Genomic DNA, 22,255 nt, shown 5'->3' with positions numbered 1-22,255 from the left:
ATTATTGGATGTGTAAGCATCCATGATAGCATTGTTAAAATTAGTTGTGGTGTGATCAATATCGCTCGGGCTATTGATTAAAATATTTAGGGATCGGATCTGTGTAGAGAGACTAACTCTATACCCATCCCAATTAGTTTTCCTAGGGTTCCTTTTGAGCTCTAGGACGTTAATGCTGTCCAGATAGATGTCAAAAATTATGTGCCTGTGATCAGACAGAGATGGCTCGTCAGAGACTTGCCAGTTTTTTACCTTCCTAAAGATGCGGTTTGAAGTTAAAGTAATATCTAGAACTTCACTGCGCGTTCTAGTAACGAAGGTAGGTTTATCCCCCACATTAACAATTTCAAGTCCATGCTGATTAATAAATTCAAAAAGTGACTCACCTCTATCGTTGATGTTGGTACTCCCCCAGCTGGTATGATGTGCGTTGGCATCACATCCGACGATGAGTTCGTGCCCCTTACTTCTGCAGAAGTCAATAAGGCTGCCTAACTGCGGTGGAGGACACTCTCTAACATCGCCTGGTAGGTAGGCCGAGCATAGAACAATATGGCGTCCATTGTTCGTTTTGTCCTGACGTACAAGAATGGCCACCATATCTCGCGAGCAGAAGCTAGGAATTGCACATACGGCTATCTCTTTCCTGTAGACGATGCAGGCTCGCGGTCTATCGCTGCTGTCATCACAGATGATTTCGCTGACTTTCGAATTCAGTCCGCGAACGGCGCCACTAAAGGCCCATGGCTCTTGGATTAGCGCAAAATCCAATTTGTTACGGCTGAAGCAGCCATTTAGCACTGCGGATGCCGCTCGTGCATGCTGCAAGTTTGCTTGCAGCACTTTCCAGCTAGAGGCGTTGCTCATGATGACCTTCAGCAGTTACTCAAAACCAATATGTTCTGCAACGTTTCGAAGGTTTTATTCCCTCATCTTCAGGCAGGTAATTGAATTGGGAAAACTTTGTCAAAGAATTTGTAAAACTGAGCAAAATGTGGAGAAACAGACGTTTAATGGGGCGCATTTGGGAAGACATATTGGTTTTGAGTAACTGCTGAAGGTCGTAAACCGTGCCCACCCACACCATAAACTTCAATCCGACCGCAATCCACCATAGAATATAGAACCCTGAAAAATAAACTTTTGATTTTCCACGAAGATCCTTTGGGAAAAGCCCGATAAGCCGATAAGAATTTTATTGCTTTGGTGAAAGAAAAAAACGATGTAAATTAAAAAAAAATAAAAAAATAGAAAAAAAGAAGAAAATTTTTATTTTGTGCATACAAATTTTTAAAAAAAAATCAATTTTTTTCTTTTTTTTTTATTTTCATCTTAAGCTTTACCTCAGTGTCTGAATTGACGTGGTTCTGCTTAGTTTTAGCACGATGATTAATTTCTCTATGAATGATCTGCATTTTCTTTTCTGCATAAAAAAATAAAGGAAAATCCTTAACTTCGTCATATGTACTAATTTTTCGACCATCAACTGTTTACCTTTGAATGTGAGAGGTAGAATATCTTCTCAGCAATGCGAAGCTGTATTTTTTGAGCGAGTTTTGTTTGTGACATTTTTGAGATATTTATAGACTTGTAATTATACGACAAACATAAGGACTTGATGTGCTGGCACAGGAGCCAGGGTGGAGGGTGATGAAAATGAAAATGAGTATAATGAAAATGATAGCGAAAATTGAATTGGTGAAAATGTTGAAGTGCTTTTGGGATTGTTGATGATTCCAATTGAAAAAATGAGATAATTGATTTTCGCCCTTTTGATTCCCATCTTTTTCCGCTTATTTCTTTCCCCGGAGGGCAGGATAATGTGTATAAAAGAGAAAAGTTAGTGATTTTGCTTTATTTTATCACACCGAGCGTATCTCGAGTGGGCTATACATAGACCATTTGATGAAGTATTGATGGGAATTTATGTAAGTAAGTAACTCAATAAAAGTCTTATCTTTCAGTAAAGATCTTTCGGCGTGAGTTCACTGCAAATTGGTCCTTACAAACGCACACACACACACCTTCTGAAACTGGGGAATGGATCCTCATACGTGGATGATCCGAATATGAGCCACCCGCTGTCAGCAGCAGGACTCACGCGGTAAACTCCTTTTTGCATCTGGTGCAATTTGTTGAAAGTAATTACGAGTTAGCATTTGATTGCATAATTCGATACAAAACACACGCACAGAACCCATCTCGGCATGAGTTCCGCTCCAAGAGATTGATAAATAATTCGATTTTGTGTGTAATACACACATCATGGTAAATGCAATCAGGACTTGTGTTGCCCTAAGGACAATCTCCTTTTCGCCTTTGTTAAATTCTCGTCAAATCACAACTTTTCCCTCACTTTGCCTGCGGCAAGCAAGCGCACATTTTACACCCAATGTAATATTTAAAAAGGACTATTTATTGAAGGAATTGTTACCATTATTAAATTTGTCATCAAATAGTGTTTTTGTTGTTATTTTGTAACTTGTACAGAGCGTGCGAAATGTTTGAGTTTTTTAAGCATAAACTGCGACAATTATTAAAAGAAAAATTTCATACTATAAATATTTTAAAAATTTTTTTTTTTATTTTTATACGATAAAAAGTTGTTTTCTGCATTATGTTCTTTATAATTTTTATGTATAGACTCAAAGACCTCACTTGTACTAAATACTTTGTGAATACCTATAAGTAGCTTTTAGTTCTTTGTAACTTAAATCATATACTTTGTTCACATAAAAAGTTGCTAAAAAAAAAAGCTTAAAATTTGAACTTTGAAAATTTATTTTCTTTTATTATTTATTTGTTTTATTATTTTCACACCCATTTTACAACTTAAAATTAATTTTCTATTTGCTAAAACGTAATTAGGGGCTTGTGTTAACTAGTTTTTTTTAATAAAGTGAACAAAAATTCAATAAAAATCTCAAGAATGTTTTATAACAATTGTGAAAATCCTGCTTCATAAATTCCTCATCTTGGCTATTCTCACCCCATTGCTACCATAATTGTTTTATGATTGCATTACGTCGTAAGATAATTGTTTTGCCGAGAAGGAAAAGCGAAAATTATCATGAAAAATTTTCTCTCTGTTCCTTTTTATGGGATTATTTGACCGTTTCTTATTTATTTTAAATTCATACAGAGCTTTCAGAAGTAGCGCCATATGTATTTGAGTAGATAAAATAGAGGTAGTATAGATAAGTAAAAGCAAACTGTTAGAAATAAAATACAGAAGTCAAATTATTTTAATAATAATTAATTGTTGCTATTATTATTCGTTTTAGTCTTTGGAAAATTGTCAATAACAGTCATAATACAAAAAAAATGTGTTACAACGAGGTTATTCATTTTAGGCATTCGTGACTTTACTCAAAGACACCTACAAAACGAAACTCTTTAAAAAATAAAAAAAAGCTTCGAAAGCATTTCATGAATTCATGAAACATAGGCGTCAGTGTTTTAATAGATTTATTTAAAATTTTAAAGTCTAAATGGAATAATTATTCAGAAGCTTAAGCACATTTCCGTATATAGGAAAAAATTAGAATGAATATTTTTGCAACCACCCTGTATAAATATAGAAATTTTGAAGAAAACATAGCCAAGTTCTGCACCAAAAGAAACATATTTCGTGAACAGGGGACACCAAAAAGTTGATCTTTAATTCCTTTAATTCCGTTTTAATTTATTAAATCAGCGATTTAATCATCAATCTCTTGATTTGTATCAATGATGGACAATTTATCTTTTGACGTAGATACTAAATAGAGTTTAGTTTAAAGCATCATTTTTGACCGAATTCATTCAATCAAGTTTACTACTGAACTACGAATATTTCAGGAATATTTTGCCGTTGATAGAGTTTTGAAATAAATTCAAAAAAATCCTTTTCAGATCAACGACATTTTTCGGAATTATCTGTAGAATGAATAGGGGTGGGAAGCCAACCAATTCAACCCTCTTCATTTCTTTTTAAATTGCTAACCCGATCCAAGAAAAATCATAATAATTTTCTGGAATCATCAAATCGAGAAGTTTGAAGGATTTGTCAAGCGAAGTGGAATGAGAACTGGCACGGAAAATCTGCTATAGATTCCTCTGTGTGTGGATATTACGCTGAATCCCGGAGAATATTTGCAAATCAAATGATAGATTGCATGAGAATCCTTTATGGTGGGAAGGATAATCAGTCAAATCGTGACATCTAACTACGAAATTAACTTAAATAGCATAATTATTCCGCAGACGGTGACTCATCTTGTGATTTATTCACGTGAAATAATCACAAACAGCTCGAACATTTGGCTTTTCCACTCTTTTTCTCGCCGCATATACTTTTCCGTAGATAAAATAGCATATATATCTCCGAGTTTTCTCCCCAAACACAAACTCTCTCTCTCTTTAACAAAAATGTACACGAGGCTTGGGTCAGGAACCTTCCCTATCCTCCGTGTGAAAGGTAAACCCATTAAGTTGTGGGTGAGAAAAATGCCATACAAGAAATACTACTTTGGAGTTGATGCAGGAAAAAGGTGCCACACGTAATATTTACCATGATTATTAATTTTTGCATCCACGACAGCCTTTCTGGAAAAAACATCGGCCACGTGAGTACAAACACTCCTCGCCAACACCCTCACCCATCACTTTCGCCCTGATTTTCATCCCCTTTTCAGAAAAGATAATTCAAATCATATGTTGATTGAGCGGAAAATTCAAAGAGGGGTGGTCTTTTTGATGCTCATCATTTTGAGTTTATGGTTTATGCTACTCATTGAGGGCAATAAAAGTTTTTTTTTCCTTAAAATATTTAACTCTGCATGTCAAATTAAGTTCATTATTAATGAGTTTTGATGCATTATGTTGCAGGGTAGAATGGAAGGAGCTTATGTAGAAAAAATCCATCAAATATTCTAAACCCCTTTGCTATTAATCTTTTTGTATACAAATACATACCTACTAGTTTATTTTGTACCTTCGGGGAAAGGAGGAGTCTATTCATTTTGAGGGTATCGTATGAGAGCATTCAAAAATCAAAAATCTGTTTAAGCTTTGAGAATATTTTTTTAAAAAATTTTGAAATTAGTTTTGAACTTTCCACTAGGACAAACTTGAAAAGCTCTGGGAAGATCTATCTCCAAAAATTCAAAGAAAAACTTTGTAAAGATAATTTTTCATTTATGTTCATTAAACGTATAAATCTACATTTTTCTATGATTTTATTTTTAATTTTCTCGAAGCTTTTACTTCTAAATTGTCTTAAATAGTCAAATCTCAACTAAAATTTTTGAAAATTCGCGTAAAAATTGGTAATATTGCTCGGTGTTCAATTGAAATCATTCGATTTTTGTTAATAAATAAAATTTCCTAAGTCATAGGCATCCCTGGGTTAATGATTTTGGAAAAATCTGCTAATATTGATTTAATACATAGAATAAATTTAAAAATCATCTGTTCAATGAGCCTGAAAAAACATGAATGTTTTGTGAGGAAAATGTGATTTAGAACCATAAAAAGACGAATCCTAGTTTCTTTGTCATTTAAGCAGTTTTGTGATGAGTTTAATTCGCAAAAAACACCTCCAATTCATCCCAAAAATACATATTACATTCCTTTTCTAGGTGTTTTCATTCCATCTCCTCATCCTATTATGCCTTTCTATATACATATACAGTGCCGAGAAAAATAATAGGACCACCAATATAGGTTTTAAATGTACCCTTGACTTCAATCGCCAATATCTCAGGCTGTGTGGGACTGATTTTGAAAAGTGGCATAGATTCGGAAAGCTACATTCATCCTCTTTCCAACGATGGTAGATTTTCGAAAATCGGCCCATCCGTTCAGTTTTGGTAGAAGATTGAACAGAAAGTGGCATTTTTAGTATGGGTCTACTTGAACGACTGTCAAAAATCAGCCCCTCAACCGATTTTGATCACCCCGGCAGTTTTGGACAGGGGAAGAATGTAGCTTTCAGAGTTTTTTGAAATTTTGAAAATCGGACACTCAGAAAAAAAGTTAGACGGGTTTTTGTGAGTGGTCCTATTTCAATAATTTAAGGGTTAAAATGCTTCCTAATTTACACAAAGTTTCATAACAAATTTTTATTTTTTTTTAGAAAAAATTTTTTTTCGCAAGCTATAAGCCTTTTAACTTTACTCAATTAAATTCAAATAAGCACTTAAAAAAAATAAAAATTTACAAAAACTTGTTATGAAACTTTGTGTAATTTCACCCTTAAATTATTGAAATAGGACCACTCACAAAAACCCGTCTAACTTTTTTTCTGGGTGTCCGATTTTCAAAATTTCAAAAAACTCTGAAAGCTACATTCTTCCCCTGTCCAAAACTGCCGGGGTGATCAAAATTGGTTGAGGGGCTGATTTTTGACAGTCGTTCAAGTAGACCCATACTAAAAATGCCACTTTCTGTTCAATCATCTACCAAAACTGAACGGATGGGCCGATTTTCGAAAATCTACCATCGTTGGAAAGGGGATGAATGTAGCTTTCCGAATCTATGCCACTTTTCAAAATCTGCCCCCCACAGCCTGAGATATTGGCGATTGAAGTCAAGGGTACATTTAAAACCTATATTGGTGGTCCTATTATTTTTCTCGACACTGTATTTATTTCAGAATTTACAAAATATCTTTTATCCTTAAACTGACAATCCCTAAAAAATATATTTTTACCTATTCCTGAGTGTCTGTGTAAGCTTAAAAAAATTCAATATAAAACTTCTCCTATATCACCATAATATATATTTAATTAAACAATTAGAGAAGTGTAAGAAAAATGCCGTAAATATTATCCTGGAGGGCAAATCTCTGTGTAAGGATAATTACACTGGAGCGGGTGACATCCCTTTATAAAATTTAAATAAGCAACTGAAGTGGAATTGTGACAAATCCCGTCGGTGTGATGAAATTGCGCGTATCTCATCTTTGTATCTTCATCTGAATTTCCACATCAAAAAAGGTCTCTTTCTCTGTGAGAAGTACGATCCGGTGGTACCGGTAAAGTCAGGGAGATGAAAGGTAGATGAATTGGTTGGAATTTTGCTGGATCATCCCCTAAATTGAAGTCACGTGTCAGAAGGAAGATTTTTATTAGTATTAAAATCATCTTTTTTTTTTGAGTGAGGTGAGTTTATTCAAAGAGGGGGATGATACACATGAAACACGTACACAATGAATGATTTAATTATAGCAATTTCTGCCGTATATTTCAATTTCGTGCACTTCTGCTTTGATGATTTGCTACTTGAGAGGCATACACACAACCTTTATTGCGAATTGATGGCAGAGTCTATCCTACATTTTGAGAATGTACCTTTGTATATATTCTGCAAATATGCTATATAGCACATTGATGTATCAAAATAGGTGCAATTCCTCTGTCGAGGGTAGTGAATGTTATTAAAATACCTGGAACAAACGTTTCACTCTATTTTCAATTTTCTCTTACTCATCCCACCCCCCAGCCAGCAAAACCCACTCGAGCCCGCGCACACACCCACCCACAACCACCCCAAGCAAAACCCATTCAGTTTTGGATTTTATATTAAACACAGAATTGCAATAAAAATGTCATAGAGAGCAATTTATTTCTCATATACCTGCAATATTCAGAAAACCAATAAAGGTTATTGATTGAAAATTTTGAATTTTACTATCATCAATTTTGTAGCATTTACCACCGCACAGAAAATGCATTTTACTGGAAGAATTCTCCGTGGATGTCCTCTAAAGTTTTTCTGTCGCATGAACTCCGATCTTTGGCACTTCTTTGTGGACACAGTGCAATAAATAGCAATAGAGAAATGCTATAAATCGGTCATGAATCGACTACATTCTGGGGGATATTTTTGGGGAGGATTTCGGTCCGAGCTATTCGTTATGTGAGATTTGAGTTAAGCTCTTAGTTTGTTCATGCTCACACGCTACACTCTGCGAAATGGTGTGCAAATACAGAAATATTTTCCTTATTCAATGACTTTTTTGACCTTTTTAAACTTGAAAGAATTTGTTCAAGTTCTAGGCAGATTTTTAGACACAATTTTATGTTTTTACTAATATTTTTTTTTTAATGAAAAGGACACTTTTTATTTTGAGGTTTTTTTTTAAACCCCACCCATTTAGCCTAAGGTCTTTTTAATTAAGACATAATTTTGTAAGATTTACGCTAGATAAGGAAAATATCGTAGATTACAAAAGATTCATGATAAAGTGAATAAAACTATATACATATGTCCTGCTGTATAAGAAAAGTGAAGAAATATTTGCCTTAAGCCACACCCCTATCTTTAGCTCGTTTTTATTTTCAATGTATGAAGCATATCGAGGGCTACATTGTAAAAACGGCTAAGTCGGTTCGGAGCTCAAACAAAGTTAGCCGGTTTTACAATGTAGCCCTCGATATGCGCATCAATGCTCCACATTGGTTATATATTTTATTAATCAAAATTTTTCAAGAAGGCTAGTGTCTTATTAAAGTCCTCGCGGCGCAATACAATCTCTGAAAATAAAAAAATAAAAATTCAGCAAAAATTAAAAAATTTTAATTTTCTATCTTACCCCTCGGATCCAATCCTTCCTCTTTAAGTTGATCAATTCGGGTTGCCATTTCTCCCACTTCTCATACACGATCTCCTTCAAGTCGAAAAACTCCTTCGCATCCATGGCAATCCTCTTAGTTCTTTCCTTTTCAGCAAATTAGTTTTTTGAAATTTTCTTGTCCTTTTATTCCCACACAAATCTTTTTTTTTCTCAAACGCAAATTTTTCATGTGCAAAAAATCTGAAAAGATTGTCAGTTAATGCAAAAATAGCTTTTTCGGGCAGGCGAAAAAGCTTGAAAAGCTTGTAAGAATGTATTTCTTTCTAAATTGACAAAGGAACGTCTTAAGGCTTTCAGTGACGTTTCGATTTATTTAAAACCATCCTCAGGCTTCAGCTGTACGACATCGCTACGAGACCGGATAGAATGAGCTTTGAGCTCGCCGGAAGCGTCGTTGATAAGAATAATTGTGCTTCCGGCGAGCCCAAAGCTCATTCTAACCGATTCGTTCAATGTCGTTTCTCCTATTTTATCGTTACGAGAATTAACGAAAGATTTCACTTTAAAGTTGGTTAATCCAACAATCTACCAGAACCCCCACAGATGGTCCAGAAGACTTCATTGTGTCTTCCCGTATTGAAGGGGTCTTACCAGATTTTTTAAAGAATTTTATATCAATAGTATTTAAGAATCAAGAACTTAAAATGCTTTTGTTTTCTTTAACATTTTCTATAATTCTGAAGGTTTGATACCAGGGCATGAATTCTCTAAGATTGAAAAACTCCCCTGATAAACTCCCGAAGGCTCTAGCGCTTTAGAAGAAACGTGAAAACCAGGAAAATCTTACGGGAGTTTATCACGAATGCATTATTTTTCTTAGAGGTTCATGCTCACGTGAATTTTTCCTCACTTTTTCCTGCAAAAGGCTTCGGGAGTTTATCACGAGAGTTTTTCACTATTAGATAATACAGTCCCAGGAAGTTTATCAATTCACATTTTTCATGACAGATATTTTATTCCATGATATTCATGCTTTTTATTTTTTTTTCCCACCCCTCCCTAAGGTCTTCGGGTCTACTGACCCATGTGATATGCTTTTTATGTTTTTCCTGTTAATTTTTTTTTGGAGAGGAATAAAATACATTTTTTGACCCACCCATTTCTATCAGTGCAGTCAGATCCAGCGCGTTAATGTAACGATATACATTCAGCACGAGCTTTCGTGTGAAATTGTGAGCAATCCATGTTTATGCTGGCTACCCCCCTATACATAGTCCCTTGTGAATGCTTCTATATGCTTGCAATGAAAGAATTTTTATTGCACAAATGTGTTCATTTCCTCTTAAATTTGATCAAAGAGAACCAAAGAATAGCTCCGCCACAAGACATCTCAATCAATTTGTGTGTGGTCCAAAATGAACACTAATTTCTTCACTATTTTAGCGGCAATTTGCATATTTTGAGGACATTGAAGAGCGTGGTTGTGTTTTCTGTTTCTCATGAAGCCAAGCCGATGGAATGTACGCCGACCCATCTGCTGGCTATAATATGAATTTTTGTCAAGTAGGTATTTTTTTTTTGTTGGAATAAAGCGAGTGTACGAAAAAGAAATTTAATTTTGATATAAAACAGAATGAGTTAATACTAGAGATTCCATGAGTGGGTGTGTAGTGGGTACGGGGGTGGGTTTGCGGCGCAATGGGGGGAATATGGGGAGGAGGAGGTCATACAAAAAATACCTCACACAAAATACTGGAGAAGAAATGTAATTTAATCATCTCTCAACTCTCCGTGCTTCTGATATAAAATTCAATATTCCACATTCCAAGCGTTTTTACATTACATTTTCTGGTGTGGAGGGCTTTTTTTTTTGCCTCTCCTGCCTGAACTGAACGTACATATATAACATGCTGGATGGGAAAACACAAAATATAAGGTGGCGCCTGGCATTTTCCATTCATCACAGCTCTTGGGAGTCTGTGTTGCGAGTTGGCGGTCTTTTCCCATATAGTCGAAAGGGAGGGTAGCAAATTGGAGCGGCGGCAGCCGGCATAGCCGCCGCATGCAGGCAAAACTTTTGCACCCTTCGCGGCGCAGATGCACGATACGGATGGGCGGAGCTATGGGTGCTAGCTGTGCTAGAGGGTGGACGAGATAATTGATTTATCAGTGCATCTTCGCGCAATTAACCTTCTCACGGCTGTGCCATTGAGACTTTTTCAGAGGTAGCAGTACCGCGATAGACTCTGGTGAGAGCCAGCGGGGTAGTAGAAGACAAGAGAGAGCCCCAAAAGGTCACGGAGATAAAGTGCATCGGCTGTGAACGCAGAAAGATGAGCTTCCACCGGGCGCCTCCACTGCGACACATCCACTAAATGCCAGAGAGAGACTCCCAAGCACCGCCCATGGTGAAAGAGACAGAAGACTAAGCCACGAACAGCCAATTGCTTAGCAGACCGATTTATCTTGTGTCCCACTTTCTGGCACACCGCGAGAATGGTGGACAAGTGACTCCGTAGCATCCGGCCAGAGAGCTTCTGCTGACTGTGCGAGATGGACGCAACAGTCGTCCGTCAGCATTTCTAGCTAAACATCTCTTTTTTTTGAGATCTTCTCCGATTAAGCAGTTTTCTTCAGACAGTCAATAAAAAAAGAAACCTCCACATTAGCACTCTCGTCAAACTCTCCACGCTACTTCCTTTCCACCAAACTTCGGATACTTCTACTCCGGAACACTACAGATGGGATCACGCAAAATACGCGCAAAGTTACCGTGAAAATCATAAAGATTCAGCAAAGTAAAACAAGAGTGCAAAAAAAAGCTACTTGCAAGAGCGAGAAAACGAACTGAGAAGGAGGAAACTGTGTGAATAAGTGCGAATTGTCTGTGAAGTGGCGCCTTTTTATTCCTAATAAATTCAATTTGTTAGTGCTGATTTAATTAATTACACCCTAATTGATAAGTGTGTGAGGGAAGTTCAACAAGTGGAAAGGCTTTTTGGTTCACCTTTCTTCTCATACGGGAACTGTCGTTGATAATTTCCTTCCTTTTATTTTACAAACACAAGTGAAGACATTCTTAACTGACTTTTTATTGTTTATTTCTCAACTTTTCCGTTTTATTTTTTTAATTTAAAAAGGAAGACTCTAAAGTTACGACAAAATATTTTTGTTGAATTAGTGAAAGATTTGTCGGCGGAAGGAAAGAAGAAAAATTCATCAAACTGTCGGCGTTGTCGATAAGAAACTTCTCAGCAAATATGCTGAACAATCTCAGTGCATCCAATCTTGGAGGTAAGGCTTCACAGCTTAATTTACTTAAAAAATAAAAATAAAACAAAAATAGGTTTAGGGGTTTAGTTAAGGTAAAATTAAAAAACAAATGGATTGATAAAAATTCGGGAACAAGACAATTTTTAAATCTGATTTAATAAAGAAAAATTATAAAAATACATATCTATTGAGATATTCCCGGTATATTCTTGTTACCTGCAAAAGTCTTTAGTGGGTAGATTCTAATCTAAAACGGCATCTTTCTCCACAATTTTTGCCTGTGTGTAAAAAGACTTTTCGTCCTAGTTTAGAAAGATTTCAACACACACAAACATCAACATAAATAGTGAAAAGTCTCATAGAAAGACTAGTGTTTCAGATCAGAATCTACCCACAGATAATAAAAAAAGTATTTCTGTTGATAAACTAACTATACCATACATAACTAACTTAACAAATCCTAAAATCAAAGTTCTTCTGATTTAACAACTCGATCCGGATGGGATTATTTTCAGTCAGTGTATGTTATGAATAGTAATTTCCGAAAGTTTTAACAATTTTACTGAAAAATTAGTTAAGAGAGAAATGATATTTGGACACTACAGTCTCTGAATCGAAACGTCGGCGGAAGGTATAGTCGAGATCGGTTCCAGCAAATCCGTCCTACCACGAAATCTGAGCTTGGAGGAATATATATGCGGAAAATTTTTGTACAGTACAGGCATCTTCAGATAGTCTCTAAGCGTCATGAAATGGCAAAGAAAATGCAACCCCGAAGAAAATCAGTCAGGAAAATTGAAAAGAAAACTGGGCTTCTTGCCTCGTGGTAGGACGGTTCGTCTTTCACGACGTTTGTACAAGAATTTCGCCAAGTTGAAGTTCATTTAACAAACTTTTTATTAAAATTTTTCATTATTTAAATAATGATAAACTTACACAATCGTGCTAGAAAAGTTATGGAAAATGCTAAAAATCGAATAATACCTATCTTTAAAAAAAAAAAACGAAAATTCATTAAAAATTTTCTTTGAAACTCCTATTTACTTCAAAATATGTCTGTTTTTTTTTCTTTAAATGGTCTCTTTGAAAAAGTACAAAAATAGTGCTTTTAATATCAAGAATAAAAGTTCTTCAAAAAGAAAAAATTTGATTTCACAAAAGTTTTTCTTCAACAATTTGCAAACACTTTAATGCAATTTCAGTTGCAATACTGCTGTGAGGAAAACAAGAGGAAAATTCAATGGAAATGCATGAATTATCGCACTGAGATAGACGATTAATCAAATTTGCATTGTGGGGAAAATTTGGGTGCAATTTACTCATTATAGTTGCTGTAGCAAAATTTATATGCAACCCAGTATGGCACACTTAAACGCTCTACAATCAAATTATGATACTCTCAATTAAATTTATTCCACCTAATTGGTATTTATGTTGATTTTTTTTCGCCATAATATTTAACTCTCAAATATTTTCATTTTCACGCTTAATAATTCGAATTAATTTTGTGTTTTATAGCGTTGTTGTCTTTGTTAAATGCATGCAGAAACTAATTAATATTTATTTAATTGCAAATCTCTGTAAATTCCTTCTGTAAACCTCATCTGTTGCAAATAACTCGGATTTAAATGAATTGTTAGGGGGGATTTTACATAAAGTTGAAATTCGCGAAAGATCTTCTTTTCACCACCGTGTAGAAAGAGATTTTCCATTTTCTCTTTAAAACCAATTTCAACTTTGCATAAACAAAAGCTCCAGAAAATGGAGGGCAAATAATTTTATTAAGCCTGTCTGGCACTTTACAGCCACCCACCCTCTACCGAGCCACCCGGGACGACGGTCGAAAATTCTCAGTGTGTGGAATTTCAATGTGTAACACTAACTTTTCATTAGGTGACATTTGGAAATGGAGCCAAAATGGGACGCTTTTTGGGTTTAAGGGCTGTAAATTTGAATGGGAATTACTTGGTGGAATTACATTCCTCTGAATTTTAATGCACAATCCCTCGCATTTTCCTTTAGCTCCCATAGTGGTGAGAATGGAAAATTAAAAATTATTTGATTCTCCCTAAAAGGGCGGGAAAATATGTATAATGGTTCGGGAGGTTTATTTTGGTATTTGCATTTCAAAATTTCTTCCTAATTGATACTACCTAAAAGTTATCTTTGTACATATTCCAAGGATTTGCATTTGAAATTTAGAATTTATTAATTTTCTTAAGAATTGAAATAAGAGCATAACTGTATTAAGGCAATACTTATTGGAAGAAGACTTTTCGTTTGTTTTATAATTAGAAATATCTTGAAACGGGTTAACCCTTTGACGACCGCAGGAACGTTTTGGTTGAATAATATTTTTAACTTTTTTAAGCTCTTTATATTTTTGAATAGGTACTTGTAAACCTCAAAAGAGCATGCTAATTGGGCCTCAGGATTACAAGAACCAAAAACGAAAAATTAAAAAATCACGATTTTTGCCCAAAAACGGGTAAAAACGTTTTTTTTGCCCTTAAAACGTTAACCGCTTATAACTCATATCCATTTTTATTTGTATTTTTTTTCAAGAATATTTAGTCTTAACATTTTATTTGAGTTAATATACATCCAAAAGTCCTTATATTTCTGGTTCTAGGTAAATTAGCTTAGATTGATGAAAATCAAATATGTCTCATAGCAATCATCGAGACCTTTCTAACGATATTACGTGATTAGTTAACCAAACACTAACTATTTAGATTTTATCATGCGGAAATGCAAGATGAAGAATATACTAGAAGACTTAAAGCCAAGGCAAACTTATTGTTATGTTAGTTTTTATTTTTTAATTTGTTTAGTCACTTTGTTTCCTTCTTTCTGATCACACGCCCTAGACACTCTTATCTTATTTGTTAAAAATCTTATTGTATAGCCCTACATTATTTGTTACATACTTCTGGGCATTAATTTAAATAAATAAAAAAAAAATAAATAATAATGTTAAAGAATTTAACCCTTCGGGGGTCAATAGGTGCCTTAAAATGTCCAACTGATATTTTTTCCATATAAAGTTCCATAAAGTCCTATAAGAAAAAAATCTAGGATCTACCTTTAATAACAAAATTAAACAATTTTTTGTTTTATTTTATTTTCTTTTACAAATTTGTGTTCATTGAAAAGTAATACAGTCCCCGTAATTAGTCAGATTACCGCTGTTTGCATACTTGCCACAGCTGTAATCAATTGATATTATAGGATTATGTGTAGAATGTCGGTACACGTGTTAAATTGAAATCTTTTTCACGATCTGGCTAATCTTCAACACTTCTTGTTCTTTTTTTTATGAGAAAACATTTTTAGGGCATTTTTAGAAATTCTATCAACTTCCTGTGGCGCATTTTATCTTTGCCATCGCACGAATTTAACTGTAGACAGCTCAAGAAGACACCCAGTAATCACGAATCGGACGTGGAATATTATTTTGTTATGAATGAAGAAAAGTATTTTAACACATTCGTGTGAGATGGGGAGTTGTGTAAAAGTAAATAATTCATATATTGGGATCTCATCAGACGATGCCAGGGAAGTTTACTGACCAAGAATCACGGGGGAAAGACACAAAAGATATGGAATTTTTGGGTTCAGACGCTGGAGATGTAAGAAAAAAAAAGAGAACAGTCATAAAACTATTGGATTAATATTTTCTACAAATGACCATCACGGAAGATGTGCCTTTTGACCCTTGAAGGAACTATGGTTGATTCATGTTTGAAAAAATCAAGAGTTTGCTCATTTACTTCGTTATATCCGTTTGATCGTCACTTGAGGAGTTTAATTTTAATTCGTAGTTTTTTTTTTGTGTGCAAAAGCAGACGAAAATCATCATCAAATATTTGTGTAAATTGATTTGTGTTAACTAAACGCTTCATTAACGCTGTCATAAAAATTTCAATACCGGTAGCATCTCAGCATATTGTTTTAATCATTATTAGGCTTTTGTTATTTCGATTAACATTAATTTGTGCGGAATATATTAACTAAATAGCACTCATTCCGTCAAAGAAGCTCTATCGAATTTATACTTTTTTTTCATCATATATGGACCTCGCATTAGCTTTATGTTGGGGAGGTATAGAAGTACGCATAACTCTTTTTTCGTCTTGAAAAAAAAATCCTCCGACCACACACCTTTCATATACCAAGAAAATTCCCCATTCCTCGCGCAAGATCACCCAAGAAATGGTGAGTGTATATTTTTTATGGGGAATACAGTGATATTGAAATTGTGTGAAAAACCGGCTCTTGCTGTGGAACGGTAGCTGACATCAGATGGATGTGTTAAAATTAACACCTCACTAAAAAATAACGAAATAATACAGCAGCGTGAACATTTACATATTTTTCATCTCATATTTTCACATTATGTACAAATCGTACTGTCAGACTTCTCATATATACATTTTTTCTTACCAATATATAGTTGCTTTTGGTAAACATATAAAATAAATTTCTCAGTGCGAGAGCAACCAAACAAAAAAAAAATAAGATGAAAAATCTTTAAAAAAAAGAATTCCAAAAAGTCAGTGTGTATCTTTGTCTCAAACAAACTCATGCAGTAACCGGAAAAATATGTCTTGCGTTTCATCATTCGGGAACACGCATTGATCATCAGCACTGTAGCACCCACAACTTCTTACTTTTAACCCTTTTGCGACTGTATGAAACATTGAAACATTTCATCTTTTTTACAAAGTTATGTACTCTGAGAATGCTCCCAGAGAACATTCTCATTTAATCGTCTTTTTTGGCATCTTCTTTGTGAAAATGTTTTTGGAAAAAGAATTTAATTTATTTAACCCTTTCGCGTCCATATCAAACATACAAAATTGAAACATTTCATCTTTTTGCAATGTTCCTGAAAATGCTTTCTTAAAAATTTTTCGTTTTAACGTCTCTTTTAGCATCTTCTTTGTAAAAATGTTTTTCTGACTTGGAAAAATAATTTAATTTATTAAACTCTTTCGCGTCTGCATGAAACATTGAAACACTGAAACATTTCATCTTTTTAGGACAATTCTTAGCTCTCAAAAGACATTTCTTGGTTAAAACGTCTTCCTTGGCACCTTGTACCAAAATTGAACTAGTTTCTTCTTGAAAAAAAAAAGTAAACATTAGAATGTTTCATGTTTTGGTCAGCTTAAGACCCAATCGACGCGAAAGGGTTAAATTCGGGCTATGTCTGAGATAATGTATGAAAATGCCAAAGAAGACGTTCACGGAGAAAGATCTTCAAGTGAATGAAATAAATAAACACCGCGACAAAAATATCAATGTTTCAATGTTTTTATGTTTCATGATTGAAAAGGTCAATCGGGTTAACCCTTATGCGTCTATTTAAATAATGAAATTATATTCAAGATCAAGGTATCTATTCTGTGGATCCTCTCGAAGGACATTTCTCGTTATTAATTTTAGGATCATTAAATAATTTGACCTAAGCGTGAAACATTTCTTAAAATCGAACATAATTAATATAAATGTTTTTTTTTTTATAAATTGAAAATGCATTAAGTTTACGTAGAAGAGACCAAATAAGACGATTTAATTGAAAAATGCTTACTGAAAGCATCTGGAGAAGAAATATTGTAATAAGAAGACTGCATGTTTCAATGTTTCTATGCTTCACGTGGACGTCAAAGGGTTGAATATATTCCTAGGTATAAACCTAGTATGTAATAGAAATATTAAATATTAATATTATTAAAAAAAATAAAATCAATTAAAATTCTGGAAAAATTAGAATGTTTCACGTTTTGATAACTCGGATCATCGTATGGCCCAATGGTCCACCCCAAAGAATTTTTAATAAAAATGAAGTTAACTAAAAAGAAGTCAATGATCCATAGAAATATGTAGAACATTTTGATATAATTGCAGCCCAGAAAGATTGTGATCTGCCCAAGTCGGCAATAACATCCCTCCATTCAACGAACACCTTCGGTCAACTTCAGACATCTGGAACAACGGACACAAATGGGAGTCGTCTGCACGTATCCAGTGGCATCTGTGAGCCCCATTCGATTCATCAGGATCAGGTGCGTACCTCCACAAACCCCCTAATCAAATCCTCAGCTGATTCCACACTTGCAGAATTCTGAAAAATCTGGGAAGCAGAAGAGGCACCGTACACGCTTCACGCCTGCCCAATTGAATGAGCTGGAACGATGCTTCTCCAAGACCCACTACCCAGACATCTTTATGCGTGAGGAAATCGCCATGCGAATCGGCCTCACTGAATCCCGCGTCCAGGTAATCTAATTTAATGACCCCCACGTGTGTATAACAATCGATTTCTGGGCGTCGTGACTTACATAATCCCCGATTTAATTGATTTGACCTTCCCTCGGAAAGCCACATCAAGGCGATAGAGCAGCTGGTTTGCCCACACCCAAAACTTCAACGATTCATTTTTGGTTAATTTTTTGAAGGGTGTATTGTCTATATACATAATGCCTAATCGAGAAAGGATTTATTGAGTAGAATTTTTCACGATTGATCTCAAAGAGAAAGCGTTTTGTTCATATATCATTAAATTTTCCCTATTTAAATTTTTTGTTGTTGGAAAATCTGATCCTACCCTTAGGGTTTAAATTTTTTCGAAATTTATTATTTTTTACTTTTATGTTTTACGCCGTTTATTTCCAACCAACCGAAATTTCCAAAAGACACGAAAAATACTTTTAAAATTGCTTTGAAATAGATATATCTGGCTAGCCCGCCGGAAGCCCCGTACAATGATATTCTCTCCATACTTTCTATCTATGTATATACCTTTTCCAGTTCTCTTTTAACAATGAATTAACATCCTTTGCAGTTCAACTAACCAGGAAAACATTCAATTGACATCTTGTTTAATTTATAAAATTTCCCCATAGTTATATACACGGAACCCCCATCCCTTTTAGCTCTGCCAATTGGAAGCGTGGGTGTTTGAGTTTATTAAATCTTCCGGCACGTGTCTCAATCTGTTTATTATCAGATGAATTTGCCATTTAATAGAGATTCCGCCTCATTTCGTCGACACTGTGCATTCGGCATGCGGGAAATTTAAACAGACACTTTTGCACCTTCTGCAAATGAAATTTTAGGAATTTGTGCACACAGCAGGGCATTTTTTCATTGATGCAAGTCTCAGGGAAAGCACACAAGAAAGGGACTGAATACACAGAATTCCAATCCGAATGTTGGCAAAGAAACACCCTCGATATCATGTTTATTTTGTGGGCTATGGGAGAGACGTAGATGTAACAATAAATCTTGCTGCAAATCTATTTGGTATTAATGGTATATTACGATCCTTGGTGCTGCTGAGGAAGAACAATTTGTCAAGTTGTGATATAAATCCTTGTCTCACCCATAACTTATTCCTCATGTCTAGTTTTTGACTCTTTGACTTTTGTGCTCGCTCTCTCAGGACTTTATGAGAAAATATTGAGGAGTTTCCTTGAATAGCAGAAATGAGGATTCAACAAACTCAAAAATCAATGAATATTTGAAAAAATGAAAGATTCTTTTTTTATAATTATTCCTCTATGAAAAAGGACTTTATGTACAAATAAAGAGTGGTGTAATAGAATAGAGACACAGTTTTCGGGAAAAATTTTAGACTAGAATTTTAAAAAATCTTGATACTTTTCCAAAGTTTTCACTGTTGGAAAAAAATTGTTTTCAAATAAATTATGTCAAGTTCTATTATTTTATTCTTGCTGAGCTTCTAAAATTATAGGATCTATTTCCTGGCCACCCTGTATTAAGAAGAACCCTAAAAAAATTTTTTGTTTTTTAAAATTTCTAAATGGAATCATAGGGGTTAGATTGAAATAATTTTTGATTTGAAAATAGATATTTTTCCAGTCAAAAATTTTCAAAGGATTGAAAAATAATTTTTGAAACTCGAGTAATTTAAAAAAAAAATGTTGTTTTTAATCAATTTTGAAGATTTTGAATAAAAAAAAAGCCTAATCAAAATTAATTAGAAAAATTTTTGGTCCAAAATTTTCTTTTTTTTTGAATGTTTCACATTTTGACCAAAACGACCAAAACATTCCTGTTTTTTTTTTAATTGTTTAACCATCTTTTAATTAACCATTTTTCCATAAATAATTTACAAAATAAACATAAACATAAATATGAGTTTTTATTTTTAAGAAGAAAGTAGGTACAATTTTCCCTAATTAATGCACAATTAATTTTCTCTATCAAAATTATCCTCTTTTCAAATCTTTATTATTCACTAATTCATTTAATTTAATTTAATTAACCTTGATTCTTTTCTATAAATAAATTGTTTAGAATTATTCATAAAGAAAACATCCGAGAACATCCCGATAGTGTCACAACAAATTGCAAAATAACAAACCAAATCACTCGAATCAATGATTGGAATGAGTGCATGGACCATTTGTACACGTGATGTGATAACATTGCCTTCAATTTGTATCCGTAGTAGATGCAAATGTGGTCCCTGATCTGAATACATTTATCTGACGCATGTTAACTTGGTCTGTTCTTGTGACACTCCCCAATCTCGTGGTTGGGGATTGTCCGTGGTTTTCCACCTTCAGCAGTACAGAATATATGTAGAAACTCCCGGCCACACCGGATTAACCCTCTGGTGGATATCTTTGTGATTTTGGGTGATGTTGTGGAAAACTTTTGCTTCCACACAATCTTCGGATTAAGTCAGCTCAGACACAGTTAATATTGTGGGGCAAAGGAAAATTGAAAATTTCCTTAATGAATTTCCCACGCATATATGTATCTTTTAGAAAATCAATCACACCTTTGCAGTGTTTCGGGCAAATGGGGTGGAAGGGTTTTTTTTTCGGTGGAAATGACAGGACAATTTGAGATAAGCGGGATATTTTGTGTGGAATTAAATAAAATAGCCACAAAATCGAACTGTCTCTGCGGGTAAAACCACCCACGTCACATCCCCCACACGTAGCCAATCGATAAACAATTTACTGACGCTCTTTTCACCAATAGAACCCAATTTCGTTTCCCAGATTCAATTTGGGCACATTTATGCGAAATCTGTTTTCAACACCCGCCAACAAATCTCTCACACGGAATGTGTGTGGTGCGCGCCTAAAAAGTGCAGAAGAAAAGCGATTCAATCTCTTTTTTTGGGTGAGGTCGTAAATCTTCTATCCACACACATACGCGGAGAGAGGTGGTGCGAAGAAGGAACTCTTTCAGGGCGTCCTGACGTTGAGTGATGACGATAAAAGCTTTCATAAGCACGTAATGTGTTGTTGTCTTCCAAATATATATAGCATTTCCATGAGATTTATCGACATAAATTTATATTATTTTTTTATTCACCATAATGGCATCCAAAACACCCACAAATATTTTATTTACGCTCTCGATCAACCCCTTTGTGTAGGAAATGGGAGTTTTTTCTATATATACCTACATATATATTGTACATAGCTAAGAATAAAAAGCTCCTCAAATAAATTCTCATGATCGAAAATATCAAAAAGAATATTATTGCCATCAAATTGTAACTTATTATGGGGACGAATTTATTGTTTGAATGAAGAACGAATTAAGGAAGTTTTTATTTCTAAAAATAATTTAAAATTCAGTCAATTGTGTTAATTTAATTTCGTTAAAGTTTTCTCTTAAAGCTTGTTCTTAATAAAAAAGCTTTCATGTTAAATATACCTGAATTCCATTTGCATTTTCTTCAAGAATTTGTTTGGCTTTTAAAGTTTTTTAATCGATTTTTATTGTTTTTTGTCCCTTATTTTATCTAGTTAACCCTTTAATGTCCGCGATCAATCTAGCGAGCTGATTGAACTAAAAATAATTTTTTGGTGTTCTTTTGAGCGCAAATAAGACATTTTTGGCAAAAAAACCTAATTCAAAAATTTTTGGTTTTTCGTCCTTCCTGAGCCTGTGAGTCCTTGGAGATGTAGACATAGTCCTGTACTGATTTGGGCTCAATATTCAAAAATTAACTAATAAAAAGGAACAATTTCAAAATCGAGGCTTTGGGTTAGCGTATTACCCAATGAACCTTAAGGGTTAACAGATATCTTTTTAAAAACTCATTCAATTTGAGATTTATAAAATTTCTGATTAAAAAAGAAATAAAATTAATATATTAAGAAAAAAATTAACACAAGAAAATCAAAATTTTTCTCTTAATTAAAAAAAAATGGAAAATTCCAATATAAATGCAGAAAAAATAGACATGAAAAATATAAATCTACAGCAAAGCATTCCATAACAGATAAACACGAATTTGCGCAATATGGATCCTTTTTTATGCCATATATACTTTTGCATTAATAGACAATTTAGATGCGAGAATGGTCCTCTATTTTGGCGCAGAGGAGAAAGAAAAAATCCTTCGACTGCGACAGTACAATA

General features: G+C 34.2%; 3 protein-coding genes across 3 annotated transcripts in view; all 3 read left to right on the top strand.

Annotated features, from left to right (window-relative positions):
* Positions 1–22,255, top strand: part of LOC129792365 (transient receptor potential cation channel subfamily A member 1) — a 1,125,827-nt gene that overhangs the window by 532,106 nt on the left and 571,466 nt on the right. The window lies entirely within an intron of this gene.
* Positions 1–22,255, top strand: part of LOC129792430 (PIH1 domain-containing protein 2) — a 927,269-nt gene that overhangs the window by 333,548 nt on the left and 571,466 nt on the right. The window lies entirely within an intron of this gene.
* LOC129791534 (homeobox protein orthopedia) overlaps positions 11,055–22,255 on the top strand; it is a 32,160-nt gene continuing 20,959 nt past the window's right edge. The window contains exons 1-3 of the mRNA XM_055829694.1: positions 11,055–11,854; positions 17,726–17,904; positions 17,960–18,118. Coding sequence (XP_055685669.1) covers positions 11,821–11,854; positions 17,726–17,904; positions 17,960–18,118 — 372 coding nt within the window. The 5' untranslated portion in view covers positions 11,055–11,820. The remainder of the gene's footprint in view (positions 11,855–17,725; positions 17,905–17,959; positions 18,119–22,255) is intronic.

Source organism: Lutzomyia longipalpis, chromosome 3 (assembly GCF_024334085.1).
Source record: "Lutzomyia longipalpis isolate SR_M1_2022 chromosome 3, ASM2433408v1".
NCBI classification, from domain to species: Eukaryota; Metazoa; Arthropoda; class Insecta; order Diptera; family Psychodidae; genus Lutzomyia; species Lutzomyia longipalpis.
This window is presented reverse-complemented; position numbering and strand designations above follow the sequence as displayed.